The following is a 26,353-nucleotide window of genomic DNA, read 5'->3' on the forward strand; positions in this document are numbered from 1 at the left end:
TATTTTACATGAAAAAAACTAATATACGAACAAACACACACATTGTAAACACATTAACTAAATAGAACAACAAATAAATCTAAGAGGTGGTCCCTCTCCGTCGCGTCCTCGTCCTGCAGCACCTCCGTCTCCCCCTCGTGCACACAATAACCCCACACACTACAATACACACTACCACACACGCTACAACATACACTGCCTTCTGTCGACCACTCCAACAAGAAAAACAGACAAAAAACACCATTTACTCACACACCACCGCTCTCAGCTCACAACCTCCGTCCTCACGCTGAGAGAGAGAGAGAGAGTGAAAGAAACACCACACTTCCGTGCGCAACTATGTGACCACCATGTTTAGTTCAGATTCATCGTCGTTTCAGAGAAGAAACTTTGACTTGGTGCCGAAATGGCGAATCACGAGCGGAACAAGAGGCTGTTGCTGGAGCTCCTGAAGCGGCCGGTCAACGGCCGGTGCGCGGACTGCGGAGCTCCGGGTAAGACGTCTTTATGTGCTTTACTAGGCTTTCTCTTTCAAGCTTATTTCAAATATACATACATGTATATATTTATCAGAAACGTTCCTGGTACAGAGTTTGTAAGTGAACAACATCCAACAGGCAGTTTCAGAGTTTTGTTATTGTTGACAGTTATGAAGCTCTCAGATGAGTGTGATTGTCGTTTTGTCAAAGCATGCCAGGCAGGTCCTCTACTGGTTTGATTTAATATAATATTGAACAACAATGCACACTTTAATACATGAACTACTATAATATAAGCCTAATAGGTCTTTGTGTCAAGATATTGGTTCAAAGTTATTATATACTCTTGTGTTTATTCCGAAATAGATTTATTTTAAAAAATTTTAAAAACCTGGCACGAAACTACATTTCCAGCATAGGAATGCATTGTACTCATGGCCCACAGAGTGAGGAGCAGAGGTTATGGCTGCAAAGTGTTGAATCTAAATCCCGCCTTGTCTGCACACCCCAGATCCACAGTGGGCGTCCTACAAGCTCGGGGTGTTTGTGTGTCTGAACTGCTCCGGCATCCATCGCAGCCTGTGCAGCCGGGTCAAATCCGTAACGCTGGACTTCTGGGAGGATGAGCTGGTGGAGGTATGGTCCCCACCTCTGCTGTCATTCCTATGGTAATAACATAGCAGTTCAATTGTGTCGCTGTGTAATCTTCATGTGTGTCGTTTTTTGGGGGGGGATCTGGGAAGTTCATGAAGTCGAATGGCAATGACAGCGCCAAAGCTCTGTTTGAGAAAGCTGTTCCCGCGTACTACTATCGGCCCCAGGAACATGACTGTGCGTAAGTAACTTTCCAGAAGGAAATTTCTTCAGGAAACTGCGAGATCAAAGATCACGTTCTTGTGGTGACTGCAGCGTATGTTCACGGCTTTCTGTGTTTTGCCTGTCTAAGATGATTTTTATGTTCGCCTTTGCACCGCAGAGTCTTAAGAGAGCAGTGGATTCGGGCTAAATATGAAAGGATGGAATTCACAGGAGAAACCAAGTATCCACCAATTTCATACACCACAGGTGATGTTTTCACTGTTTTCTAACATGTCGTAGAACATCAAACCTAATCAGTCTTTTGGTGTAAAGCTGATGTGGTTCCTCATACACATGCAGACCTGACAAGAAAAACCTGTTCTTTGCAAAACAGAACAGCCAGGAAGTGAAAGCTGCTCACTCTTTGTGAAACGTTACAACGCAGTGACTCAGTTTATGTTCTTGGATCTGATACCAGGTTTCTACGAAGGGGTGCTGTGGAAGAAAGGGAAAGAGAACACCCAGTTTCTGAAGAGGAAGTTTGTCCTTTCAGAGCGAGATTTCACCCTGACCTACTACAACAAGGAAGATGTGAGTTCCCGGCAGCTCGGACACAATTGAACCACAGTTGGTCATGAGCTGATCCCAAATCTGATCCCGAGGACCTTTCCAGGGATGTGACAGGCCGGTGGTATTTAGTTGCAAAGGCATACAAAAGACAAGAGAAGAAACGATAATACTTATACATACAACATAAATCAAACCGTTTATATTCTTTCATAGTAAAGATGTTGAGTTTATATTATTATTTATTATGTGTGCCCATTTATTTGATTGGATCTCTTTCTACCGTAACTTACTGTGAGGCGCAGTGGTGCTTTGAGATAAATGCTCACAGTAACAATGGTTATTTTTAGTCAGTATAATGTTTACCAATTTCTCCAACTGGATAAGACGCTGATATTTACAAATTAGTGTGTTAGAAAGTATCAGGACAACAAAAAATAGTATTGGAGGAACTTACATTTTAACCTCGCGGCCAAAAAGGAAAGGACGGGGATCACTGAAGTTATTACACTTCATCCTCTGGGGGCCATGAATGTCTCCACCAAATGTTATGACAATCCATCGAATAGTTTGTGAGGCCAACTCTGCCATCCGATGTTGCTATCATGGCTAAAAAAAACGAGTGCACAAACAGCTGCATGTTAATTGAATCCAGTTGTTGTGTCCTTTCTACAATATCTGATGTGCTATGTTTTGTGATCCAGGAGTCCAAAGGACCAAAAGCCATAATCTCCATCAAGGACCTCAACGCCACCTTTCAACCGGAGAAGATTGGTCATCCTCAAGGGCTGCAGATCATCTATCAAGACGGCAGTCACACCAGGAACCTTTATGTTTATCACAAGAGCCCTGAGGTGGGACTGCATGATCATCTGAAGTATAAATAACAGGAACCAGCAAGTCTTGTACTGATTGTCATATAGGGCTGTGGAGACGCTCAGGGTCTCTTCTTCTACTCTAGGAAATAGTGACATGGTTCAACGCCATTCGTGCGGCTCGCTATGCATACCTGAGGATGGCGTACCCGACTGGAAGCGACGAAGGAGTGAGCATCAAACCTTCTCATAACCAAATAAACAGACAAAAAGTTTTCCTTATGCACTTTAAAATACACTCTACATATTTTAAGAAAATGTTCCCTTTCAGCAAAGTAGCTTTTATAGCTTTAAGCTTAACACTTGTGTACCTTTACACCTCTTTGTCAGCTGATACCAAAGATAACAAGAAACTACCTCAAAGAGGGATACATGGAAAAGACGGGGCCATTGGTAAGTTAATAAAGAAGAACACGTTAAACATATACAGATGCCTGTTTTTATAGGTTTTGTTAGTACATTTATTTTGTCAGCACTCAACTGCTTCTACCAGCAGAGTTAGTCACAGTCGTAGAACACTTGATGGTGTGTTTCGGTTCCTCTTACATATTCAAACACGCTTGAAACACATTTTCATAAGAATAGATTGGAATAGATAGAAGAAAATGTTTCAATTCATACTGTAGTTTTTCATATGAAGCATTAAATGTGTTTTTTTTAACAGCAAAAGGAGCAGTTCAAAAAGAGGTGGTTTGTTTTGGACTCTCAAAACAGGAAGCTGTTGTACTTCAAAGACCAGCTGGTGAGGACTTCTCATTCTAATGTGCCGTGCATCGCTGTGAGGATGTTTGTCCAGCACTTTAACCACCATCATGTTTGAATGTGTTTTCATGCTTGTGAAGTACAGGATGCAGAAGAGTTGGGGGTCATTTTCATCGGCACAGAGAACAAAGGTTACTCAGCGAAGGAGTGTGTCCCACAGCATGGTCGGGGAAAGTGGAAGTGTGGCGTTACGGTGGACACGCCCCAGCGACGGTTTATCTTCATGTGTGAGCAGGAGGGGGAGCAGAAGGAGTGGCTGGATGCCCTCAGTCAGGTCCTCTCTAGGCCCATGGCCCCGCAGGATTATGCCAGTAAGCAAGGCTGCAAAATGCAGTAAACACGTCAACAGTGTAAAGTGGGCATAATGGTCATTCCTGTCATGGGGATGCTTAAACTTGTTGCATTTCGAGTCTGTCCAGTGGAGTATGAGAGGATGGTTGGATGCATGCAAAGGAACAGCCAGGGTCACACCAAAATAGTAGGATTCATCCTCTGGGGACCTCAAATGTCTGTAGAAAGCTCCATGGCACTACATCCATGTAAAGCCTTGCTGTTAGTGTGCCTCATGAAAACTTAAATACTGTACTCATTTATGTTTTATTCAAGCGTTGCTCTAATACTCCTCGTTTCTCATTCCAGTTGAAGCCAACATTCAATTTAAAAGATGAACAACAGACAGGTGTGCCAACAGGACAAAGGGGAGAAGACTTCAGTGTTTGAAAACACAAATGTGACTGTTGTAGCCAATCAGTTGTATCAGAACTGAGTCTCAATTTTTGTGTTGTGGGAATGCATCCTGACGGTCCTCTGTGCCACAGGATGGATTTGAGACTTTCACCCACTCACTTTAAACTGACTATTTCTCCTTCACTAATGTCACAAATATGAATATCCTATTCTGAATGTTATTTCTTAATAAAAGTAAAAAAAAAAAAAAACTTTTTGAATTTATTGTTGATGATTGATAATATATATGCAGTTGCTCTACTTGTAAGGAAATATGTAATAAGAATGTAAAATCTTTTGGCGCCAGAGAGCAGCATAACGCGTTTTTAAATCCTAGTTGAAGTTTGTCCCTTCTGACTGGCTGTAGTTGCCGGGTGTTGGAGGTCGGGTCTGCCCAGCTACTGCGAAATGCTATGCAAGCGCCGAAAAGTGTGTGATTGACATGAAATTACAACGACATGTGCCACAAACTACTGTTTACATAGCATTTACTCAGGAGCTGATTAGTCCCACGTTGAGTAGAAGCGGGTGGAAACCTCGGAGCAGCACCTAAAACTGTGCGTCCGGTTTGTCCTACAAAGATTTGACAGCGGCAGGACTTCACCGCGCGGGCCTGACGTTCAGGCAGCTGGAGGAGGACGGCCTCCAAAGGACTTCACGAGATAATAAAGACTGTCCTTTTTGTAGCGGGAAGCAAGCTCAAACATGAGGAAGGACGTGAGGATACTACTTGTAGGGGAACGTAAGTAACAAGTGTTTTTAGTCCCGAAGCGGGTGAATGCTTTATGAGCCAGCTAACATGCTAGTGGGGACCTAGAAGCTACAGTTGAATGAGTACATTGTTGGATTCACAGATGAACCCTGTGAATCCAACAATGTACTCACACCTGGGATTATGTATGAGCGGTGAGGGGCTGGGAAAGTCAATATTCAACAACACATATCGAGGGCTTTGATTTCTGCCTGGGGTTCATAGTATCTCATGGTGCACGAGTGTTAATCACGAGTGTTTCCATGTACTTCCATGTCTTTATACTCTATACATTACTTATAATGACCAGATATAATCTGAGGAAGAGGCTGTGAATGCCCTCCTGTGATGAGCATTATGAAGGTGGTGTTTATTGCAACCCTGTAGTGATGGACTTGATTAGATTGTACCTTAAATACTTAATATAAACTCTGTATTGGACCTGTAACATAAATCAACAGAAAAATAGACCTGTGAAAAGTAGGTTAAGACAATAAAGTCAGTTTTATTCTAAGACTGAATACCATTTTTATTTTAATTGTTTATTAATCTGTTGATTTGTTTTCTTGATAATTGTTTGGTCCTACAAATGTCAGAAAACAGTGACAGTCACAATTGCCCCAACAATAATTTATTAAAGTCTGAGGTGGTGTCTTAAAATCACCTGTTTTGTACACCCTAACAGTATAAAAGCAGAACATATCGCGATTCACTTTAAAAAATGTATAATGACCTTAACAATTAATACATTTTGAAAATAGTTGGCAATAAAATTCCTGTTTATCAACTAATTGTTCCAGCTATTGTTGGCACAGAGATGCACTGTATACTAAACAGAATATGGGTAAATAATATTTAATTACAAGATCGTGACCTTTCCCAGGACCCTGGAGTAAGGGCAGAATTAAACCAAACAGCCAATAGATCCCAACCTAACCTAACTGTGTTTCACCTGGTCTGTTTGTTCTCTTTAAAGCTTGCATATCTGTTGTCAGTACTATTTATATTTCAGTCAAGTTGGCCTACACCGCCACGTACTGAGAGAGTTGCAGCCTGAATACTGATCTTCAGTTTGTCCTTTAACTGAAAGTTATTTAATTTACAAAAATAATAAACAGACTAGCTACTCCTAACATTTTGTAAGGTGGAAGCAAATATGTGGCATTTTCTGCCAAATATGTGTAAGTAATACATTCAACCCTACTGCAAATACTCCTCTAATACAAAAGGCCCAGCAGGCTATGGCTGTCAAATATGTATCTGTTAATATGAATAGTGACATCACTATATAATATAGTCGTGGTGGATGGTTTGTTGTTGTTTTGGTTGATATTCTATGCTTGTTTTCTCGTAGCATTTGTTCTTTTGCTGATAGAAGCTGTGTCTTTATAATTATAAAGGGAATGTGGTGAATGTGTACGTATTCCAATAAATCTTGAATAACGTGCCTCTCATTGTCCAATCTACCTATCATGGTCTTAATTTCAGACACTATTTAGAGACAGAATTTAGAGTGTTTGTTTGAGAAGCGTTGCACTTTGCTGCAGATCTCAACTCTTCAGATGCTCTTATCTGTGCCCTGCCATTTAACATATTACCCAGACCGCTCAATACAAATTGTAGAGGGGTCACATGACAATGACCCAGTGTCAGTAAAAGAAGTGTGTAACGTCAGATTGTAATAAAATATATTTTTCCCCTTTGCCCGTACAGCCAAGGTGGGGAAGACATCACTGATAATGTCTCTGGTTAGTGAGGAGTTTCCTGATGAGGTATGTATCAAAGATACGGTATAAATCAACCTGGTAGCTGTTCAATTTTTAGATTTGTCTGACTGTTATTTGTAGAAATCAGAACCATGAGAGTAAAGGGATGAAAAATCAGGACTTATGTAATATCGCTTGAGGCTTCCTTGTTGTCAGAAGTTTGGATCATTGTCCTCTGTCTTCCAGGTTCCTCTCCGAGCTGAAGAGATCACCATCCCAGCTGATGTCACCCCAGAGAGGGTTCCCACACACATAGTGGACTATTCGGGTAACTATGCGCACACAAACACACACAAACACACACACACACAAAGCATCTGCTTAGCATGATTTGTGCTCTTATATGCTATTGGAACGATTTATCTTCAAAAAAACGTTTCAACCTAAATGCATCAGACCTGTTTCATAGTTATAAACATAATTTAATTGAATGTTGAATGTTAAGATAAAATAAAATAAAATAAAAAAAAAAAAAAAAAATAATAATAATAATATAATATAATATAATATAATAATAAAAAATAAAATAAGATAAAATAAAATAATATTTGATTCATCCCACGACGAGGAAAATTACAATGATATTTAATTGCTTTACATAAGAAATAATCAAGTAATTGATACATGTTACAATCATATTCGATTTTCTATTGGCTCAAACTAACGGTAGAAGTAATGGACACAATATGCTTATTTCATTTTGGAAAATGGAGATATGCATTTTTTTATGATACAGAACAATGTTATAGTTCTAATACTGCTCCTATTTTATTTTTTATGGAAACCTTTATTTAACCAGGTGAGTCCCATTGAGATTAAAAATCTCTTTTTCGAGGTTGACCTGGTCTATATTAATAGCAATAGATTGATTTAACTGGAAGGCTTGATGACATGTAAAACTCTGTACTGATGTGTCTTTTTGACACCTTTTCAGAGGCAGAACAGTCAGACGAGCAGCTGTACCAAGAAATATCGAAGGTTGGTTTCACTTAATTCTCACTCATCTGTGCTTGTAATGTCTGTAGTCCAAGTATTAATATTGCTATTTGTCTTGACAGGCAAATGTTATCTGCATAGTTTACTCGGTCAACAACAAGAAGTCCATTGAAAAGGTGAGCCTGGTTTCTCTCAGCGCAGTCAATCAAATACATAACTGCAGTATGTCATCCGCTTAATCTGAGAAAAAGTATTTATGATTCTAATGAATGTTTCTGCGGCTGCAGTGTTTGAAGTTGTGCTTTACTCCACTAGGTGACAAGCCACTGGATTCCACTAATAAATGACAGAACGGACAAGGATAGCAGGTGTGTGTTCTTGTCACTTTGATAGATGTGTGTTTGTGTGTTTACTGTGGGTCTCGTCAGCTCGATGGTGCTGCATCTGCAAGGTTCATATCAGAGATTTACATTAAAAAAAGTTGATGCAAACTAAACTTCTTGCCAAACTATATGAAATATAATAACTTTATTTATTATATATTATTATTATATAGTATCGTTAGTCCTGTTTTTGCCTTTGCACAATTATACACTACATGCATGAATATAGATTTGTTGATATGCTGTGCTGAGCAATGATTTTGTTTAAAGATGTCATCAACGTGATAAAAGCCAATCTGGGGTTATATGAGAACATAATGTAGTAGTACTGACTATTTTCCTCATCGATTCATCAGCAGACTGTTTTCTCGATTAATTGTTTAGTCTATAAAATGACTAGATATAGATATAATAGATATATATATATATAATTGCCCCTCACTTCTTACTTGGGTCATTGTTGACATCATCACATTTCTTGTTTAATTCAAACAACAGTTAAAAACTTAAATATATTCAGTTTGAAAACCAGCAAATCCTCACTGGAGAACCTGCGCGTACATCAAGCAATATAGAAAAATGATTGCTTGAATGATTAATCTATTTACAAAATAGCTGCCTGTTATTTTCCTATCAGCTCATTGATGAATTGACTGAACGTTGTAGCTCTATAATGCAGTGATGAATGGCTTCTCTTCAGGGTACCGTTGATCCTTGTGGGCAACAAGTCGGACCTGGTGGAACACAGCAGCATGGAGACCATCCTGCCAATCATGAATCAATACCAGGATATCGAGACCTGTGTAGAGGTAAAGGATTAATAAAAACATGCATATATAAACCTATTCAATCCGTTTAGGCAGGCACTCAGTTAAATGTCAAAGAAAGCACTTTGACAAAGCAGCGATGAATTGTCAGATGAAATATGAACTCTAATACGAGTGACCTGCTGGCTGTGTGCAGGGCCGATTGGCCCTCAGCTGCTCTCGGGCTGCACTCCAGCTCCGGACTCCACTTACACTCTGACTGAGTCATTTATAGATTTACATTGCTGAACCCGTCGCTCCAAGGCCTGCTGACTGATGGAATGTGAGTGTGTTGAGAGGCTTGTGTGTTACGGAGGAAGCATCTCTGCATTACTGTTTTTCAAAATTTCCCTCAGTCACACATCTCGTTACAAAGTTAAAAAGACGGAGACAAGAGGACTTGAGAGAAGGCTGGTGAGAGTTAGACTCGTATGAACATGTTTCATGTGGACTCAGTGTTCGACCAAGTTGTGTCCTGCTTCTCCAAGTTTCTTTCAGTGCGAAAAATGCATTCAAATATTTTACAATTTAGAAATACTTTTTATTCTTCTTATAGTTCTTTATATATATATATATATATATATATATATATATATATATATATATATATATATATATATATATATATATATATATATATATATATATTTATTTATTTATTTATTTATTTTCGTTCTTGTTCAGCACATTCACACACATGTACTTTTCCCTCAGTGCTCTGCCAAAAACCTGAAGAACATCTCTGAGCTGTTCTACTACGCCCAGAAGGCTGTTCTCCACCCGACAGGACCCCTGTACTGCCCAGAGGAGAAGGAGGTGAGCTCTATACAGGAGACATTTCAGAGTTGAAAAAGGTCTGAAAAGGTGTATAAGAGGACTCAGCAAAGTGCAACTCAGCTGTCATTATTTTGTGCTTTCTCTACTGTGGCATGTCAAAATGCTTTTTGTGGAACTAGTCTGGCAGAAGTGTAAAATGGTCCTTCCTGAAGTTAGGCTGCACATGCCTTTTACATAGTGTCTTTGCAAAGGTCATTATAAAATTCAGTGAAAATACAAAAATTATTAAAAGGAAAGACATTGAAGTCAGTTAGTGGGTATTTTTAGGCTTACCTTGAGTCAAAATCAGTGTCGAGCTCAAGCAAAGGCTCCACGATCGGCCAGCAGAGGCAACATTCATAAAAAAAGATGTTTTTGTTCCCAGTTTTGTAGGTGGTCCTAAAAGGTAATGAATACATTTGGAGGTTGTCGGCTTAATGATCCTCAGCAAAACCAATTAGGCAAAATGTTTCTCTCTCAGTCCAAAAGTAGCTCTACAAAGTCGACATCGAACACTGCTACACAGGAGCCCCAAATATACTCTGAGTTAACTGAAGAGCCCCAGTCACTACCAGCCAGCCAAAGGGAAAAAGAAACATTTTGAATGTATAATATGAGCTACCCAACTCGCAGAGGGCCTCACATTGCCTTTACATAAGAATAAGTTGACTTCCACAAAGCTTAATGTTGTTCATGCGACCACCTCAGTGATTTATGTTTCTTCCCTTTTACAGTTGAAGCCTTCTTGCATTAAGTCTTTAACTAGAATCTTCAAAGTGTCTGACCTGGACAACGACGGCATCCTTAATGACAACGAGCTCAACTTCTTCCAGGTAATGTTTTCCACTTCGTACTAAGATTTTTAAACTGTGGACGTTTTCATCACTTGTAAAACGTCTCGACTGCTTTCAGGTGGCAGGTGGTAACATATCTGAAAGCTGAAAAAACCTTTCTGGAGACACAAGTTAATGGTTCGCTTGTTGCGTGTGTCTACAGAGAACCTGTTTCAATACACCGCTGGCGCCTCAGGCCTTAGAGGATGTAAAGAACGTGGTCAGGAGGAACATGACGGATGGAGTCAAGGACAACGGACTTTCACTTAAAGGTCCGACACCCTGCGGTTTGCTTGTTTTCATATTCCGCCACATCATTGCGTATCGTTCTCCATGTCCCCTCGACAATCCCTCTTTTCTCCTTATCTTTTTAATCCATTTAGTTAATGAACATGACCTCATCCACTCTCCTGTCTTTGGCTCTTCGTTGTAGGCTTCCTGTTCCTGCACACTCTCTTCATACAGCGAGGCCGACACGAGACCACCTGGACGGTGCTGCGGAGGTTTGGTTATGACGATGACCTGGAACTCACACAGGAGTACCTGTTCCCCATGTGAGTGCAGACATACAGTTTATTTGTCTTTTTTGTTTTTTTTACACTTTATTTGGTCTTTTCACCACAGATAGAATATATATATATATATATATATATATATATATATATATATATACAGAAATGAAAAGCAAGTAAAAATAACCCAAAAAATAAAGGGGGTCTGGTTTGCTCTGTCCTCTCAAAAACTTGATAAATCCTGATAACCATTCAAGCATTATTTTCTTGTGTTATCGTTGACGTGTAAACACTGTCCATTTCGCCCACTTCTCACGACATTGCTCCTCTTGAGCTCTTATTCTGTGAGTTAACACCTCCATATCATGTATTAGGTCACAATTGTCAACCATCCATCTTGTGATGGTGGTTCAATCGTGTACCATCTCTTCGTAACAGCCTTTTTACTAGCTGCTAGCAGAATTTTCAGCAGATAACTGTCTTCCCCTAACACGGTATCTGATGTCATATTACCAAAGTAAAGAAACGTACAGGACTTAGGTGTGTCATAGCCTAGAATTTTGACAGTAACCTTATGGACATTTCCCCAAAACTGTACAATTTTTGAGCATAGCCAAAATATATGACAATGGTCTAAATTTACTGCCCCACATTCCCTCCAACATGGTTGAACAATAGACAGACATTTGCTTGTAATTTGGGGAGTAATAAAGAATCTAATTATATTTTTCCAACAATGTTCTCTCCAAGTTCGTGCAGATGTTGAGGATTGTTGTGTCTTCCAAATATTCAACCATTCATCCTCTGTAATATTCACACCGAGTTCCTGTTCCCATTTCAGTTTTACATAAAATGTTGTATTTCCTATTTTTTCCATCAGATTTTGATATAAAGTTGATATGGTCCTATATTTCTTTGAAGTTGTAAACTCCTATTATGGTTCTAAGTATGCCATTCTTTAATTGCCAAGTTAATTTTGTGCTTTATTTCTCTGTCAAAAAACTCCCTTAATTGTAGGTATCTGAAGTGGTCCTGGTTATTTAATGAATATTTATCTTTCAGCTCCTGGAAACTCACAACATTTCCATCTTTAGTAACTGTGCATATTGCTGTTATTCCATATGGAATCCATTGTTTAAACCTCTGGTTGAGGGTACCTGGAATAAAATGTTTATCATAGGCTATCCATCGCAGAATTCTGAGCTCTTCTTCTAATTTATATTTTCGTACCAATTTGAACCACATCTCTAATGTAAATCGGGTGACAGCATCCATCTGTTCAAGTAAATCGTTTGCTATATTTCTGTCTCCAATAAGGCTTTGAATTTCCCTTCCTTCTACATATTGTTCAAGGTTTTTCCATTTTGCTTCATAATCGTTGGTACACCAGTATATTACTGGTCGAATTTGAGCTGCATGGAAGTATGCTCTAAGGTTTGGTAATGCCATGCCCCCTTTATTTTGCCCAATCTGTAGTGTTTCATATTTGACTCATGGTCTTTGGCCGTTCCATATAAACCTTGAAATGATTTTATCCCAGGCTCTGAATTGTTTCTCAGGGATCTCGATTGGTAGTGATTTAAATAAATAGAGGAAGTATGCTCATTTTTATAATATCTATCCGTGAAGTGAAATCTAGTGGGAGAACAGCCCATCTCTCCATATCACTCTTAATGTCCTGATCTACTTTGGTATAGTTGAATTTATATAAATCATCAATACTTTTTGTTAAAGATACCCCGAGGTATGTCATTCTTTTCGAACTCCAATTTAAATTAAGAGTGTGTTGTATAATTTCGGATGGTTTGTAATTTAGTGTTAAAATCTCTGTTTTTAACAGATTCAGTTTATATCCAGAGTAGAAGCCGAACGTCTCGAGTTGGTTGATTAATATAGGCAGGCATTTGTCAGGGTCTTCTAAGTAACAGATCACGTCATCTAGAAAAAGCCCAATGATGTGTTCTTCTTTTCCAACCTTTATCCCTTTAAGGTCTTTATTCTGCCTTATTGCTTGTGCCAGAGGCTCTATAACAATTGCGAATAGAGTCGGTGAAAGACAACATCCCTGCCTGGTGGACCGTTGTAGTAATATACTATACTACCATTTATTTTTATCCTTACTGTTGGATTTTGATAGAGTGTTTTAACGCATTGAATAGCTTTTTCATTTAGTCCAAGTACCTGATACAGAAAGTTTACACTGTAAAATGCCTTTTCTGCATCAAGACATATTAGAGCTGCATTGATATTTTTATTGTTAATATGTTCAATTATATGTAGGGTTTTCCTTATGTTATCTTGGGCTTGATGCCCCTTGATGAAGCCTGTCTTGTCTTCATCTATAATATCCTTCATGAAATGCTCATATCTTTTTGCAATAATTGAGGTATATAATTTATAGTCTATATTAAGTATTGATATGGGTCTGTAACCAGAGCAGGTATCACTGTTCTTTCCATTGGGAATCAATGTTATTACAGCCTCTTTCCAAGATGGTGGGAGTTCCCCATTGGCAAGTGTATAGTTAAATGTTTTGTACCACTCGGCTGGTAAACCATCGGTGCCTGGGGATTTATTGGTTTTCAATCTACCCATAGCTTTCTCTATTTCTAATTTTGTAAAGGATAAAGTCAAGAGGTCATTCTGGTCTTTCCCAATTACTGGTAGGTTCAGTGTCTAAAAAAGATCTAATTTGTTCCTTGTCAGCAGATGGAGGTTGGCTATACAGATTTAAATAATAGTTCCTGAAAATATTTTCAATCACCTAGGGTTCATAGGCTATTTGATTTGTAGCTGTATCCCTTATCTTATGGATTGTCCTGTCAGCCTGTTGTTTTTGCAGTCTTTTTGCCAGTAGTTTATTTGCTTTTGGTCCCACCTCATAGTAAGATTGTTGAAGAAATCTAGTTTTTTTCTTTTCTATCTCTGTATTTAGTAGTTTATCTATGTTGTCTCTAATTTCTTTAATTTTTGGTAACAGTGTCGAATCACGGGTATTTTTATGTTGTCGTTCGAGTTCAAGCAAATTTTCCTTTTCTTTCTTATATATTTCTTCTTTAGCTCTCTTAATAGCTGCTGTCTTAGAAATAAGTTTCCCTCTCATAACTGCTTTAAGAGCGTCCCACAAGATTGTGGGGTAACCTCTCCATTATCATTTTCTCTTTGGTATGTTTTAATCTCCTCAACAACTGACTTATGATTTAATATTTCAACATTTAACCTCCATAATGTTTTTTTCTCTGCACAGTGGTCTGACACATCTGCTGCTCCAATTTCACACTCAATAACTCTGTAGATGTCCTTTTTATTTATAAAAAAATAATCAATTCTAACATAACTTTTGTGAGGTACCGAGTAGTGTGTATAGTCCTTTTTGGTTGGATGTAGCTCTCTTCAAATATCAACTATACCAAATTCTTTGAATAAGGTATTAATTGTTTTTGTGACATGATTAGGGTTTTTCTTATGGTTTGTTGTGTCTAGACTACTATTCATAACAATGTTAAAGTCACCTCCACATATTAGTATTCCCTCTGTTTCAAGGACAGAGACAAGTGCCTAGACAAGTGTGTCTCCTGTAGATATATAATCCGTGCCTTATCCTTCCTTAATTTTGTCATTATTTTCCGACGTTTAACAGGGTTATTCAAACTGTTTACATTCAACCACAGTATCTGGATATTGTTATCTATCATTTTGTGTTTCTAAGGTTAAGTTGAAATCCGTACCCAAAAAAACAAAACATGAACCAAAAAAACATTATTTGAACAAAAAACAAGGTGACTTCAGAAGAAAAGGGTGCAACTTGCCATCCCTTGGGTAGGGAACCCAAGGGATGGCAAGTTGCACCCTGTTGCACCTAAGTTGCACCTCCTCCCACCCTTGTTGGTGGGAGGAGGATATAGTCCCTCTCTACTGTAGGGGCCTTCCCCAGTGGTGAAAAAATATCTTCAAACAGATATTCCACCTATACTAGGAGTGTCCAACATTCGGCACGAACATAAAGTGCTTCCTCCATCGGTTTCCTATTTATATTTAACTGAGTCGTAAGTCTTTCCAACAACAAAAAAAACCTCAGCCTCCAGTCTTCAGGTTGGAAATTAGCTGTTAGCAGTATAAGTAGCTAAAATATGGCTCCGTCTCTCCTATTGTCCGTTTCTATGTGACATAGTTTTTGTCCCAGCTTAGTTTGTATAAGGCGGAGAAAAGAGCAAACCCGGTTCAGATCTAGAGTATTTATTACTTACCTTGTTACTTCATTTCAGTCCATAGTTTTAAGGCGGTTTGCTCCGTCTGAACTCGCTGAGTTTCTCTCTGGTACGCCGAGCTGCGCTGTCAGTGGCGTCGGTACTTTCCATGGCAACAGCTTGTTCAGCTTCTCCTCCACCGCCGCGGTGTTCGCCCTCTCTGTCACCGACACCTTTATCCCACGTTTGTTCAGGTCCCGTGCAGCTTCGTCGGTGCTTTCGTCCCAGTACACCCGCATCTTGGTATAGGGTGTCTGGTACCGGATCCCTTTCTCCTTCAAAACTGCTTTGATCGGCGCGTATGCTTTGTGTCTTTCCATGATGTCGGCTGCGTAATCGTTGACGAAGAACAATCGTTTGCCATTCAGTTCAATCTTCTGCTGCCACACTTTCTTAAGTAGCAGTTCTTTAACATTAAACTGTACAAAGCTAACTATTATCGATCTGGGGGTTGTAGTCGTAGCTGGCTTCGGGATTGGGGCTCTGTGAGCCCGCTGAATTTGGAGTTCAAAGCCGCCAGGAAGCGTAAGATTGTTTTTAAACAGCTCGGTTACAAATTCAATGACCGATCTTCCTTCTTTATCTTCTGGGACTCCGTAAATACGAAGATTACTTCTCCTGGAACGTCTCTCCAGATCAACAAGTTTGTTGTGCATGCTCAAGTTTTGTTTCACCACAGTTAGTAGCGTGTTTTTCATCTCCAGGCAAGCTGATTCCAGGTCTACTATACGGGTTTGTGCCTCGGCAATGCTTCATTGTTGGCTCTGCAGCTCGAGTATGACTTCAACTTTAAAGTCATTATAGTTCCTTTATAGTTTTTTTTGACATCTGTTCGAAATTCACCAAGGTCCCGTTTCACATCCTGTTTGAATCCTCTCAGCTCCTTAGACAGTTGTGCAAGGCCCTCCAGCAGCACGTTTTGGTTAACTACGGTTGCTTCTTCACCTGCAGCTGATTCTAAGTCGTCTCTACCGCCGTCTTCTAGATTGCCGACTTCAGTAACAACCGTGTTTTCTTGTTTTTATTCATTTTCTTGTCAGACTTACACTTCCTTTGAAATCTCCCTCCTCTTACATTCAACTTAGTATAATATATAAGCGGCTTTATATTAATAGGAGGTATATTGAATAACCGTCTCTGAGGAGCTCAGCACCACACGTCCATCTTGTAGCGCTTACCGGAATTTGTCTTTTTATGATATTATTATTATTGTTATTTACAAGGTACGGTGGAGGCAGGAAAGAGGAAGCTGTCTTTGCTGAATCAGCTGTCTGATGGTTTTACAGTATTGATGCTACGAGGGTTTATTCTGACGAGTTGACCAGTTCTCACTAACCAGGTGTAAAAGCATTGCAAACTAAGTATTTCAGTATTTGTATGCCAAGTATATCACTAACGCATGTATTATAATTCTACGCTTAGGGCTGCTTCTGATGATTATTTACTTTGTCATATGATTTTCAGGTTATTTTCTTAATCAACTTTCTTTGTCTATAAAATGTCAGATAGTGATGAAAGTTGGTTAATCTCCCCACAGCCTAATGAGATGTATTATAATTGCTTCTTTGATTTGAACAACTGTCTCGAACCATCATAAACGACAAAGAAAATAATCAAAATCCTCTCATTTGAGAAGTTGGAACTATTTGACAAAAACACTTAATAATATTAATAATAATCCCAAAGAAATAGATGCTGAGGATTTGTATGTTGCGAAATAAATCCTTTTACAAAATCCCTTTCCTGCCATTTATGATTGTTTTGAGTAACATCATTGCATCCCTCATGTTAAATTTATTAAAAGTGCACTCCAATAGTGTGTTTAGTGTGGACATAATGGCGATTTTATGTTATCATTTATAATCGTATTGATGTTCCTCTTTTGAAATGACCTCATTTTGTTATCACATATCGTTTCCTCCTCTCGATCGTTGTTGCTCTGGTTGACCGATATGACCTGCAGTGATTCAGGCAAATTGTTTCTATCTTTGTCACTATTGAAAGCAGAATCGAGTGCCTCAAAGCTCCAGAGCGCTCTGTTGAATGATTGTTTCTGTGTGTCCCTGTGCCAAAGGATAAAGATGCCCCCAGACTGCACCACAGAGCTTAACCACAACGCTTACCTCTTCCTCCAGAGTGTCTTTGACAAGCACGACAAAGTGAGTGGGTAAAAATGTTGAAGATTTAGAAATGAATTTAAATACCTTTTTTTATTATTTTTTATTTCTTTTTAGAGATCGAGTTAATATTTTTACGGAGAGCCACTTTTCTGCAAAATGTGTTTTATAAAATAAATTCTATGCGCTCGGTGTGATCCAGGACAGAGATTGTGCGCTGTCGCCAGAGGAGGTGAAGGACTTGTTCAAAGTGTTTCCCTACATGCCCTGGGGTCCGGATGTCAACCACACTGTTGGCACTAATGAACAGGGATGGATCACATACCAGGGATACCTCTCCCAGTGGACGTGAGTGTGGCACACATTTATTAATAAACATACTCAAACACGTCTGCTGCAGATACAACCTGGACACACTCACAGTACTGTGATTATGTAGAGAACATGGATCAGTTTACAAAGTCATGCTTGTGTAAATCTCTCATGCTGTCGGTTTCATAATTTTTTCTGTGGTAGGTTAACAACATATTTAGATGTACAGCGTAGTTTGGAGTACTTCGGTTATCTTGGCTACTCTATCATCTATGAACAGGAGTCCCAGGCTGCAGCCATCACAGGTAAAAGATCTTAATTATTTTCAACTCTATTTTTGTGTTTTAAACGAAGCGGCACTGTATGTTGATTGACTAACAAAAACAAGTAAATAGTGACAGACTGATTTCTGTGCGGATAAAAATACAGTATTGCTTTTATATCACGTTTAATGCAAAAGAACTGCATGGATTTTACAGCACAGTTGATCATGTATATTCTTGCTTGTGAAAATCTGCCGTCCCTGTTTTGTCAGTGACGCGTAACAAGCGCATCGATCTTCAGAAAAAACAGACCCAGCGCAGCGTCTTCCGCTGCAACGTCTTGGGGGACAGAGGCAGCGGGAAGAGTGGCTTCCTCCAAGCTTTCCTGGGCAAGAACCTGCAGGTCAGTGGAAATTATGGCTGAAAAGTCCCTCTTTAAACCAGTGTATTTACATGTTTAGAAAAAAGTAAATAGTCTAGATGGGTGTCTGTTTTTGACCTTGTTTGTTGTCCACCACAGGGACAGAGGCGGATTAGAGAAGACCACAAGTCCTTCTATGCCATCAGTACAACCTATGTCTATGGTCAGGAGAAGTACCTGCTGGTAAGAACTATTTACTCATCTTTCGATGATTTCGGATTACTGTTACATAATCTGTGCGTATTACACTTCATCGTGTATCAGTATTAATACTCTGCAACACTTTAATCTCCTCCTCGTCTGCACGCTTTCAGCTCCATGAGGTGATGCCAGATTTTGACTTCCTGTCAGAGGCGGACCTGGCCTGTGATGTTGTCTGCCTGGTGTATGACATCAACAATCCAAGCTCTTTTGAATACTGCGCCAAAGTGTACAAGGTATGTATGCTGATCAGATGCACCTAGGCTTGTGTGTCCTGCTGCGTATGGTCTAACTAGTAACATTCAACGATTGTGTTTGGCAGCAATACTTCATCGATAGCAAGACTCCATGCGTGGTGGTCGCCGCCAAGTCGGACCTGCACGAAGTACGGCAGCACTACAGTCTCTCGCCGCACGAGTTCTGCCGTAAGCACAAGCTCCACCCACCCCAGCCGTTCACATGCAGCGTGACCGACGCACCCAACAAAGACATCTACACGAGAATCACCACCATGGCCATGTATCCGTGAGTATTAAACCTCTTAGTGGTCTCCTATAGTTTAACCCTTTACACCTCTGAGTGAACCATATCCACCATGCACATCTGTATCTATGTGTGCGTCTAATCCACTTCAATGCTGTGTAAAGTGTAATCTTCTTTATTTTGCTAAGTAAGTTTAATGCTGGTCTCTAATCGGTGCTTGAATTTTAGACTCCTCCAGCTGCTTCAGTCAGTAGATGAGGACTTTGACTTCCTTCACTACCCACAGTAATATGCATATTCTGGGTCTCTTATGCTTTAGGTTAGTGTCGTGTGCGTGCAATAATGCAATCCCTGGCTGAAATTCTTTGAGGTCAATCCTATAACCTAATCAAACCTACAGTGTCATAACTCCTCATGATCAGATCACTCAATGAGACGTGACCACTTAATCTCATTTAAGCAGGTCATATTTGTCTACATTTGAATGAAAGCTTTGGAACTGCTGCATTCTCGGGCATGGCTTTAAATAAGGCTCAAGGATTTCTGCTTCAAACAGTGAATATAAACTGGTTATTCAAAGGAACATTGTGTAGGATTTAGAGGGATTTATTTGCAATATTCATTAGAATATTCATAACTGTTTTCCTTAGTTCATAATTGTAGTTTATTTATTTGGGAGTAGGTCCTCTTCACGGTGTCCACCATGTTGCATTGCCATGTCTTGCAATACAGTAGCCAGTACAGTAGCCCTGAATGGACAAACCAAACACTTTGTGTTTACGTTACCACCAACGTAGTTCTGACATGCTTGTAAAAGGAGAAGTGAGCAGAGGTCACCACTAGATGTCACTAAATCCTACACATTGCTCCTTTTTAAGATGTCAACCCAGCTCAGGACTTCTTCAATCCTGAGGTGCTTTTTAATATATTTATGTTAGACAAAAAATAACGTTAAAATAGCTACACCTCTTTTCTTGTGGAAAATAATTTACACATTTAGCATTGTTAATTACCAGGACTACATATATTCATAAAACACATACATCATCCCAACCTTTATGAAACTAAGTAATATTACGATAAAGGGCCATTTATAAAGGTAAGCTCTGACGAGGTCTCAGATCAAACTAACAGTCACAGTTCAAATAGATGTTCATCTCGTCTTAGGTTGCACCAATTTGCAGTGAAGACATTTATTTCATCAAACCTCTGAGCTTCATTAACTCCAGCAAAACATGTATATCATGGGGAAAAGGAGTGCAATCGGTAAAAGTCCATGAACATAAAATGGCAGACTGAGATGCTGTGTCGTCATGATGTGGCAGCGCTCAGTTCTTCTGAGCTGACAATGTCCTCACTGTTTTATATTTCCATGTGGTTTCTGCGATCTCTAAGGACGTTCTCATTAATGACTTATGAGCCATGTTCCCATCAATTGGTGCCACTGATTGTTACCATGGAAATATGGCTCGTGGATCATGGATCTGAGTACGCCTGGGCTCAATTTTTAGGTTTAAAATAGTTCAAATAATAATTAAGAATGTCCTAACACTGTAGATAAAGCTAAACATCTTTGTTCTTAGTGGTGTTTTGATGCTTTGTATGTAACTGTTGGGTAAAATTGGTTCCAGAAATGTTCCAGTGCTCAGAACCAAAAATTACAGAATTTTAGAGCTTTTTTATTTGCCTTATTTACCCCTGAGGATTTATTTTGTTTGTTTTCTCTGATTGATACTTTCCTCTTCTTGTGTTTATTCTCCTTGACCGTCAATTCTAGATATTTATTTAATATATTTAATTTTGTTTACTTTGTTATGAGATGAAAAAGTGAAGGTAAATGGCAGCAGTGCAGGTTTCAGCTCAGAAGTACAGTATGTGTTATTAGTATGGATTTGGCCTCCTCATCCCTCCCTATGTTGTTTGGTACATGTTGTCTTTCTGTGATGGTGAATACACGCATTTCTGTGTGTCTTTCCGCAGCCATGCCCATCTCCGCTGCATGTGCGCCTCCAACAGGTGCACATACTGCCTGTGTCAGAACCTCCTCAAGTTGGAGCTGCTGCGCAGTTTTAAGGCCCAACTCCGCAGGGTCATGTTCAACAGGTCCATACCTAGAATAAGCTCTAGTGTTTTAATATAGACTCATTCCTCTCTCTGTCTTCCACTCTCGGGTCTGACCTCCAGGCTGGGTGACAGAGAGGCTCATTTTTTACCCAAGCTCTCTAACACTGGTGATGGTGACAGCTTCTCCACTTTCCTTCAGTACTCTCCTGGGCTCAGGTTTACGCTGCATATCCACTTCAGAGAAGAAAGGGACTTTAAAATGTGATTGAACATGGTGGTGGCGATCCCTTGGGACAAAGCATGTTCTTTAGATTTCCTTTTAGAAAAATGCCACCTTTGCTTTGCCACTAACTGTCATCCGTAGGGTTTCACTGATTTGCTCAGGTCTACCTAAGCAAGGTGACGCTTGTTGAACCATCTTTGGTTGTATAGTTCAATGTTATTCTCTCAAACCAAAAGATCAACCATTGGTCCAAGACATTATTGTTACTGCTGTTTTTTCAAACTGACTAGCAAAACAAATCAGAACTTAAATATAATTTGGAAAATGTTCTTTGTGGTCCTGAATACTGATCAATATTTTATTTCACATTCACTGACAGTCTTGTCACCTGTCAACCGATCACTGTCGACATAGTGAGTAGTTCACTGATCAAACACAATGTAATCCACAGCACCAGGATAGCTCTCTCTCCCCTCTCTTAGCGTAGGAGAGAGAAATGCTCTTTGGAGAAAACTCTTAGCTGAGAACTTTGAGCGCCACTTTGGAGGAATCCTAGATGGATGATAGTGAGCTCAGAATTCATTCATTTATTTGTAATTTGCCTAAAACCTGTTGGTCACGTGAGGTGTTTTGGTCTCTGCTCCAGCTCCAGCTGCAGCCGGCCCACCCGCTCTCTGTACGGTGTGACACAGCGAAGTGTGACCGTGCTGTGCCAGCTAACGCATAGGCAGCTAGCCAGGGAGGTGACTGTGTGGGGAATCCGTGTGGAACATGCATGATGCTGTTTGCTTGTGCAGTGCAAATTAACCTATACTAACCCCCATATAAAACACAAATATGTTAACTTGAACAATATTTTAATTCAGTGGTATATATATATGTATGTATATGTGTGTGTGTATGTATGTATATATATATATATATATATATATATATATATATATATATATATATATATATATATATATATATATAGTGGATATGCAAACTGTAAATCTTGACTAACAGGCACATATTTGCACAGAGAGAGAAACCAGCCGTTCTCTTTAGTTTGTGCTTCAGCCAAACTGAAAACGTCATTGATGTCTGCATGTTTGATATGTGATTAAGTATTAAAATTCTTAATTTTCTTTGTCAACCACCATAACCCATTATCAAAGAGTGCTTGACTCATTATCATTGATGTTTTCAGTCTCCCTTTGTCTTCATTTCCGTTCTTAATACTGAAGTCTACACTCACGGGAGACACTTTATTTTGAAAAGGACCTTTGTTTTAATCAATTATAATATTAACTACTGTTCACTTGTTCTCCTTTGGGTTCAGACTTCCTAAATGTAACAGGATGATGTTTTAAAATCAAAATGTGTTTTTGTAATGTTTGATTTTATTGTTCCAATCACCCTGTTATTTCATCCTGTTTTCCTATCTTGTATTTCCTGTCTTTGTGTCTTTCCTTAGACTCCATAGGTGTTCAAACACAAGTTTTTGGCTGCCCCTCATCCTCTTCCTCTTGCACGTGTTCACTCTCTGCTAATCTGTTTGCTGTTATGTTGCATGGCTCACCTGCTCTCTGGATAACCAACGGCATGCCTCGGTCCTTCGCTGGGAATCGGTCACTCATCTGTCCATCGCTACATTATTGAGAGTTTGGTGTTTTTAATTAGTTAGAGGAGGCGGGTTCTTGAACCACAGGGTTTGAATGGCTGTCCATGGTGTTGGATTGGGCAGAAGAGTGTTGGGTGTTTGCAGCAATGGCTTAAAATGAGGTCTCTTGTTTAGGCGTCCATGGACCCGGGCAGTGCTGCTCACTGTAGCGTTGCATCCAGCACCCTTTGTCTTGATACTGTTAATTTAATCTCTGGGAGGGATCGGCACTATCAATAGCATGACATTTAATGAGCAAGGGGGCGACACACCATATTAAATGCCCAACGTGTTTTCTAAATAGTGCGTTGATTGACTGGGAAGTCGTCTAGCATTGTGCAATATTGAAATCTTCACAGAAATGATACGCTATAATTGTAAAATGTGTGAGGGCACTTAAGAAACTTGGTGCAGCGGGAATAACAACTGTTTCCTCTAGTTTCATTTCAGTTCTCTCTTCAATTTGTTACCAATAAAAAAAAAATCAAGTATATGATTAGTGATAATGGCAGAGAAAGTAGAAATAAACTGATTACACTGACTGATAACAAATTGGAGATGAACTATATTTCCAAAGAAATTTGATGTGTGCGTGTGTGTGTGCGGTGATGTTTGACCAGATATGCAGTTACGGTCTCTGTTCCCAGCTTGGTAGAGCTGAGTGATATGGATCAGATCAGATTTCACCCCATATTATTTTTGCAAACTTACAGTATTGTTGGTTTAACTATTGATACTTAAACAAAATATTAATCTAAACTTCCTCTGCCCAGAATAATATAATGCAGTAACTGAATCTCCTTCAACCAAAATCTCCATGATATATATATATATATATATATATATATATATATATATATACACACACACACACACACACACACAGTCATATGTGTCAAATGACATAAACAACCTGAAACAATTCTGATCTTTTGAAGTCATTTTCTAGACAGAATCCACACAATTCTCTGGTTTCAGCATCAATGTGAATATTTGCCAGGATAATACACTGAATATAGTTGGTGTTAAATCATTGGTCAGACTAAATAACACATTTGAAGATGTCACATCAGGCTCTGACAACTTACTGGTGGACATTACTCACTATTTTTGTTTGTATAGACTAATTAATTAATCAAGAAACCAATTATTCACTGATGAAAATATTAAATTGAAGTATCACCCAGCTCTACCTGCTGTATCTTTAGTGTGTGTTTATGTATGAGCACAACACAAGCAACCGTGTGTTGAAGGCTGCTGGGCTGGGTGGAGGCTGGGTGTGGGGGGCGCCTGTGGGGGGCAGAGGAGGATTTCAGCTGACGCAGCAGCTTTCAGCCGTCTTCAACGTGGAGGGGTCCAACTTTATGGAGGTTTCTGCTGAACAGCTAATTCCCCCAGAAAGGTAAAGGCAGAAGCGAGAGAGGGGGGGTGGGGGGGACCAGCGAGCATGCGTTTGATGGATTCAACTTCCTTATTCAGCCACAGTAGGTCAGGTCGCTGTCTCCATTGCCATTTTTCATTGCTTGTATATATTGTAGTCTGAAAAGGTCCCCAGTGTTTATGTTGGATCTGTGTTTGGTGAGGCAGGTCTGTGTTCTTCTAGTTTTCTGCCTCCCAGTGAAAATCCTTGTAGCTGCTTCTCATAGTCAACACCTTTCCTTTGTCTACCAAAACTCAACCAACTGTCAAGATAAAGCATGTGTTCCTGTTTCAAGTTGGGATCGCAGGGCGCTGATATTCATAATTTATGGTCCTGATTTTATGAAGTTTGCCCCCGAAGAGCACATGATTTTGTTGTGTCATTTGGCAACTGATCTCGCTGTGATTTTTAGTTGAGTGAGTTATATTGTGTTAGGGATGGGAAATATGGCCAAAATCTTCTATCCTTTATTTATGTCATTTCATATCTCAATAACGATGTATATCACAATTGGGCATGTTTTCAGGTAGTTCAATAAATAAATAGTAAATAGACAATTAATCAATGATTATCACGATGGATGATTTATATTGAGAGACGATAAATAATCATAATGGATAATAATTATGGCCCAGCTCGAGTTATATTCTGCTTTTTCTTTTTTTGCCTCATCTGTTCTGTGTCTCTTGCTCCCTCCTCTCAGGCACATGGCTCAGGCCGACCTGAAGAACTCCACCTTCTGGCTGAGAGCGAGCGTCGGGGCCACGGTGTTCGCCGTGCTGGGCTTCGCCATGTACAGAGCGCTTATCAAACAGCGGTGATCGGACGGCACGAGACCGCTACCTTCCTCCCCCTGTTGACTCTGCCCCCCACCCCCACCCCCACCCCTACCCCCACTCTAAAGACTCAAAGAGCCTGGCTGTCTAACCGACCAGGCCCATTGCCTCAGCCCCCAACTCCACCTCATCCCCTTCCCACAATGCAACACGAGCAAGAAACAAATGGGGCAAAATCGTAGGTACATTTTTATATGCATTTAAATGTTGTGGGAAAAGGAGCCGGTTACGTCTCGTGTCCATCATCCACTTTTGTAAATGCTGACTTGAGTTCTGTGATCTGTTGGTCTAGTTTAGTCCAGACATTACTCGTCACTGGAGGTTTCCAGCTGATCCAGTCCTTGTTTTCTCAGGTCAGTATTATTAGTTAGATGGTTGGAGACCAGAGAGAGGCAGCCATATACAGCAACACCACAAGGGGACTTGAACCTGTTAATAGATGTGTATATGCAGTATATTATGTATGTATTCTTCAAAGATTTTAGGATTGGACCCATAGACCGCATCAAAAGCCAGAAGCAACACCTGACAGAGGTGTTAGTGATACATCTTACACTAGAAAGATCATGATTGGCATGCACTTGTTTATTTTGTGCTTTAATTTATTAACCTGTTTTGTTGTCTGTTTCGAGTGCACCGCGTGGAACAGACGGAGGGATTTACATTTTCCATGTATTTTTGTATTTAGTATTATCGCTTTAGTATTATGTCTGAAGCGGTGTGTCATGATTTTCTGCTTCTGTTTTTATTTTTCTGTTTTTCAAATAGAGTTAAATAAATGTCCCTCCATGTTATATTTTTATGAAGTTAGAAGCACCATAGAGCAACATATTATGCTATTAACAAGAGCCATTCAGTGCACCTCTCCCACCTTTAAAATTATGAAAGTGTTTCTTCTCATTCTACTCTTTTTCCAGCATTTACAATAAAGAATTGTTTGATGCCGTGTATGCTTATTATTGGCTGAAATGACGGCTAATTTAACATCGAGGGAAATTAAATGGTTTTAAATATCTGTAATAAATGACATTTACAGCCACTGATGTTGTGTTTGTGTGTCCTTGACAAGAGCAGTCGTGGTCATTTCAAAAGCAGATGTATGAAATATGTC

At 39.6% G+C, this 26,353-nt stretch overlaps 2 protein-coding genes across 6 annotated transcripts; both read left to right on the top strand.

Annotated features, from left to right (window-relative positions):
- The first annotated feature begins 83 nt into the window (after positions 1 to 83).
- Positions 84 to 4,417, top strand: adap2 (ArfGAP with dual PH domains 2). 3 transcript variants are annotated; one of them, XM_034539508.1, is made up of 11 exons: positions 87 to 494; positions 991 to 1,115; positions 1,223 to 1,314; positions 1,456 to 1,544; positions 1,756 to 1,868; positions 2,549 to 2,698; positions 2,806 to 2,889; positions 3,050 to 3,112; positions 3,384 to 3,461; positions 3,562 to 3,792; positions 4,121 to 4,411. In XM_034539508.1, the coding sequence occupies exons 1-11, from the start codon at positions 407 to 409 to the stop codon at positions 4,199 to 4,201; spliced, it is 1,194 nt and encodes a 397-aa protein (XP_034395399.1). In that variant the 5' UTR covers positions 87 to 406; the 3' UTR covers positions 4,202 to 4,411. The 3 variants fall into 3 exon arrangements, with proteins under 3 accessions (XP_034395400.1, XP_034395399.1, XP_034395401.1); XM_034539510.1 differs by having other exon boundaries at positions 90 to 494; positions 3,567 to 3,792; positions 4,121 to 4,410; XM_034539509.1 differs by having other exon boundaries at positions 84 to 494; positions 3,562 to 4,417.
- A 157-nt stretch (positions 4,418 to 4,574) lies between these two features.
- Positions 4,575 to 26,188, top strand: rhot1a (ras homolog family member T1a). Of its 3 annotated transcripts, XM_034539128.1 has the most exons (21): positions 4,575 to 4,949; positions 6,672 to 6,730; positions 6,911 to 6,992; positions 7,659 to 7,702; positions 7,783 to 7,836; positions 7,976 to 8,028; positions 8,744 to 8,852; positions 9,564 to 9,665; positions 10,400 to 10,498; positions 10,662 to 10,770; positions 10,932 to 11,052; positions 17,332 to 17,416; positions 17,577 to 17,722; positions 17,891 to 17,991; positions 18,222 to 18,352; positions 18,470 to 18,553; positions 18,685 to 18,807; positions 18,894 to 19,096; positions 21,035 to 21,157; positions 21,994 to 22,071; positions 22,801 to 23,810. In XM_034539128.1, exons 1-21 carry the CDS (start codon positions 4,913 to 4,915, stop codon positions 22,874 to 22,876), a joined length of 2,019 nt encoding a protein of 672 aa, XP_034395019.1. In that variant the 5' UTR covers positions 4,575 to 4,912; the 3' UTR covers positions 22,877 to 23,810. The 3 variants fall into 3 exon arrangements, with proteins under 3 accessions (XP_034395019.1, XP_034395017.1, XP_034395018.1); XM_034539127.1 differs by lacking the exons at positions 21,994 to 22,071; positions 22,801 to 23,810 and adding an exon at positions 25,110 to 26,188 and having other exon boundaries at positions 4,897 to 4,949; XM_034539126.1 differs by lacking the exons at positions 21,035 to 21,157; positions 21,994 to 22,071; positions 22,801 to 23,810 and adding an exon at positions 25,110 to 26,188.
- Positions 26,189 to 26,353: the final 165 nt, after the last annotated feature.

Source organism: Cyclopterus lumpus, chromosome 8 (genome assembly GCF_009769545.1).
Source record: "Cyclopterus lumpus isolate fCycLum1 chromosome 8, fCycLum1.pri, whole genome shotgun sequence".
Lineage (NCBI taxonomy): Eukaryota > Metazoa > Chordata > Actinopteri > Perciformes > Cyclopteridae > Cyclopterus > Cyclopterus lumpus.

Bases quoted from the DNA above. Each gene is read 5' to 3' on its own strand.
- adap2 (XM_034539508.1), top strand. From the start codon at position 407: ATGGCGAATCACGAGCGGAACAAGAGGCTGTTGCTGGAGCTCCTGAAG. The intron at 1,116-1,222 runs GTATGGTCCCCA...GGATCTGGGAAG, and splicing joins GGGAGGATGAGCTGGTGGAG to TTCATGAAGTCGAATGGCAA. The intron at 3,113-3,383 runs GTAAGTTAATAA...TTTTTTTAACAG, and splicing joins TGGAAAAGACGGGGCCATTG to CAAAAGGAGCAGTTCAAAAA.
- rhot1a (XM_034539128.1), top strand. From the start codon at position 4,913: ATGAGGAAGGACGTGAGGATACTACTTGTAGGGGAAC. The intron at 4,950-6,671 runs GTAAGTAACAAG...TTGCCCGTACAG, and splicing joins GATACTACTTGTAGGGGAAC to CCAAGGTGGGGAAGACATCA. The intron at 10,499-10,661 runs GTAATGTTTTCC...GTGTGTCTACAG, and splicing joins ACGAGCTCAACTTCTTCCAG to AGAACCTGTTTCAATACACC.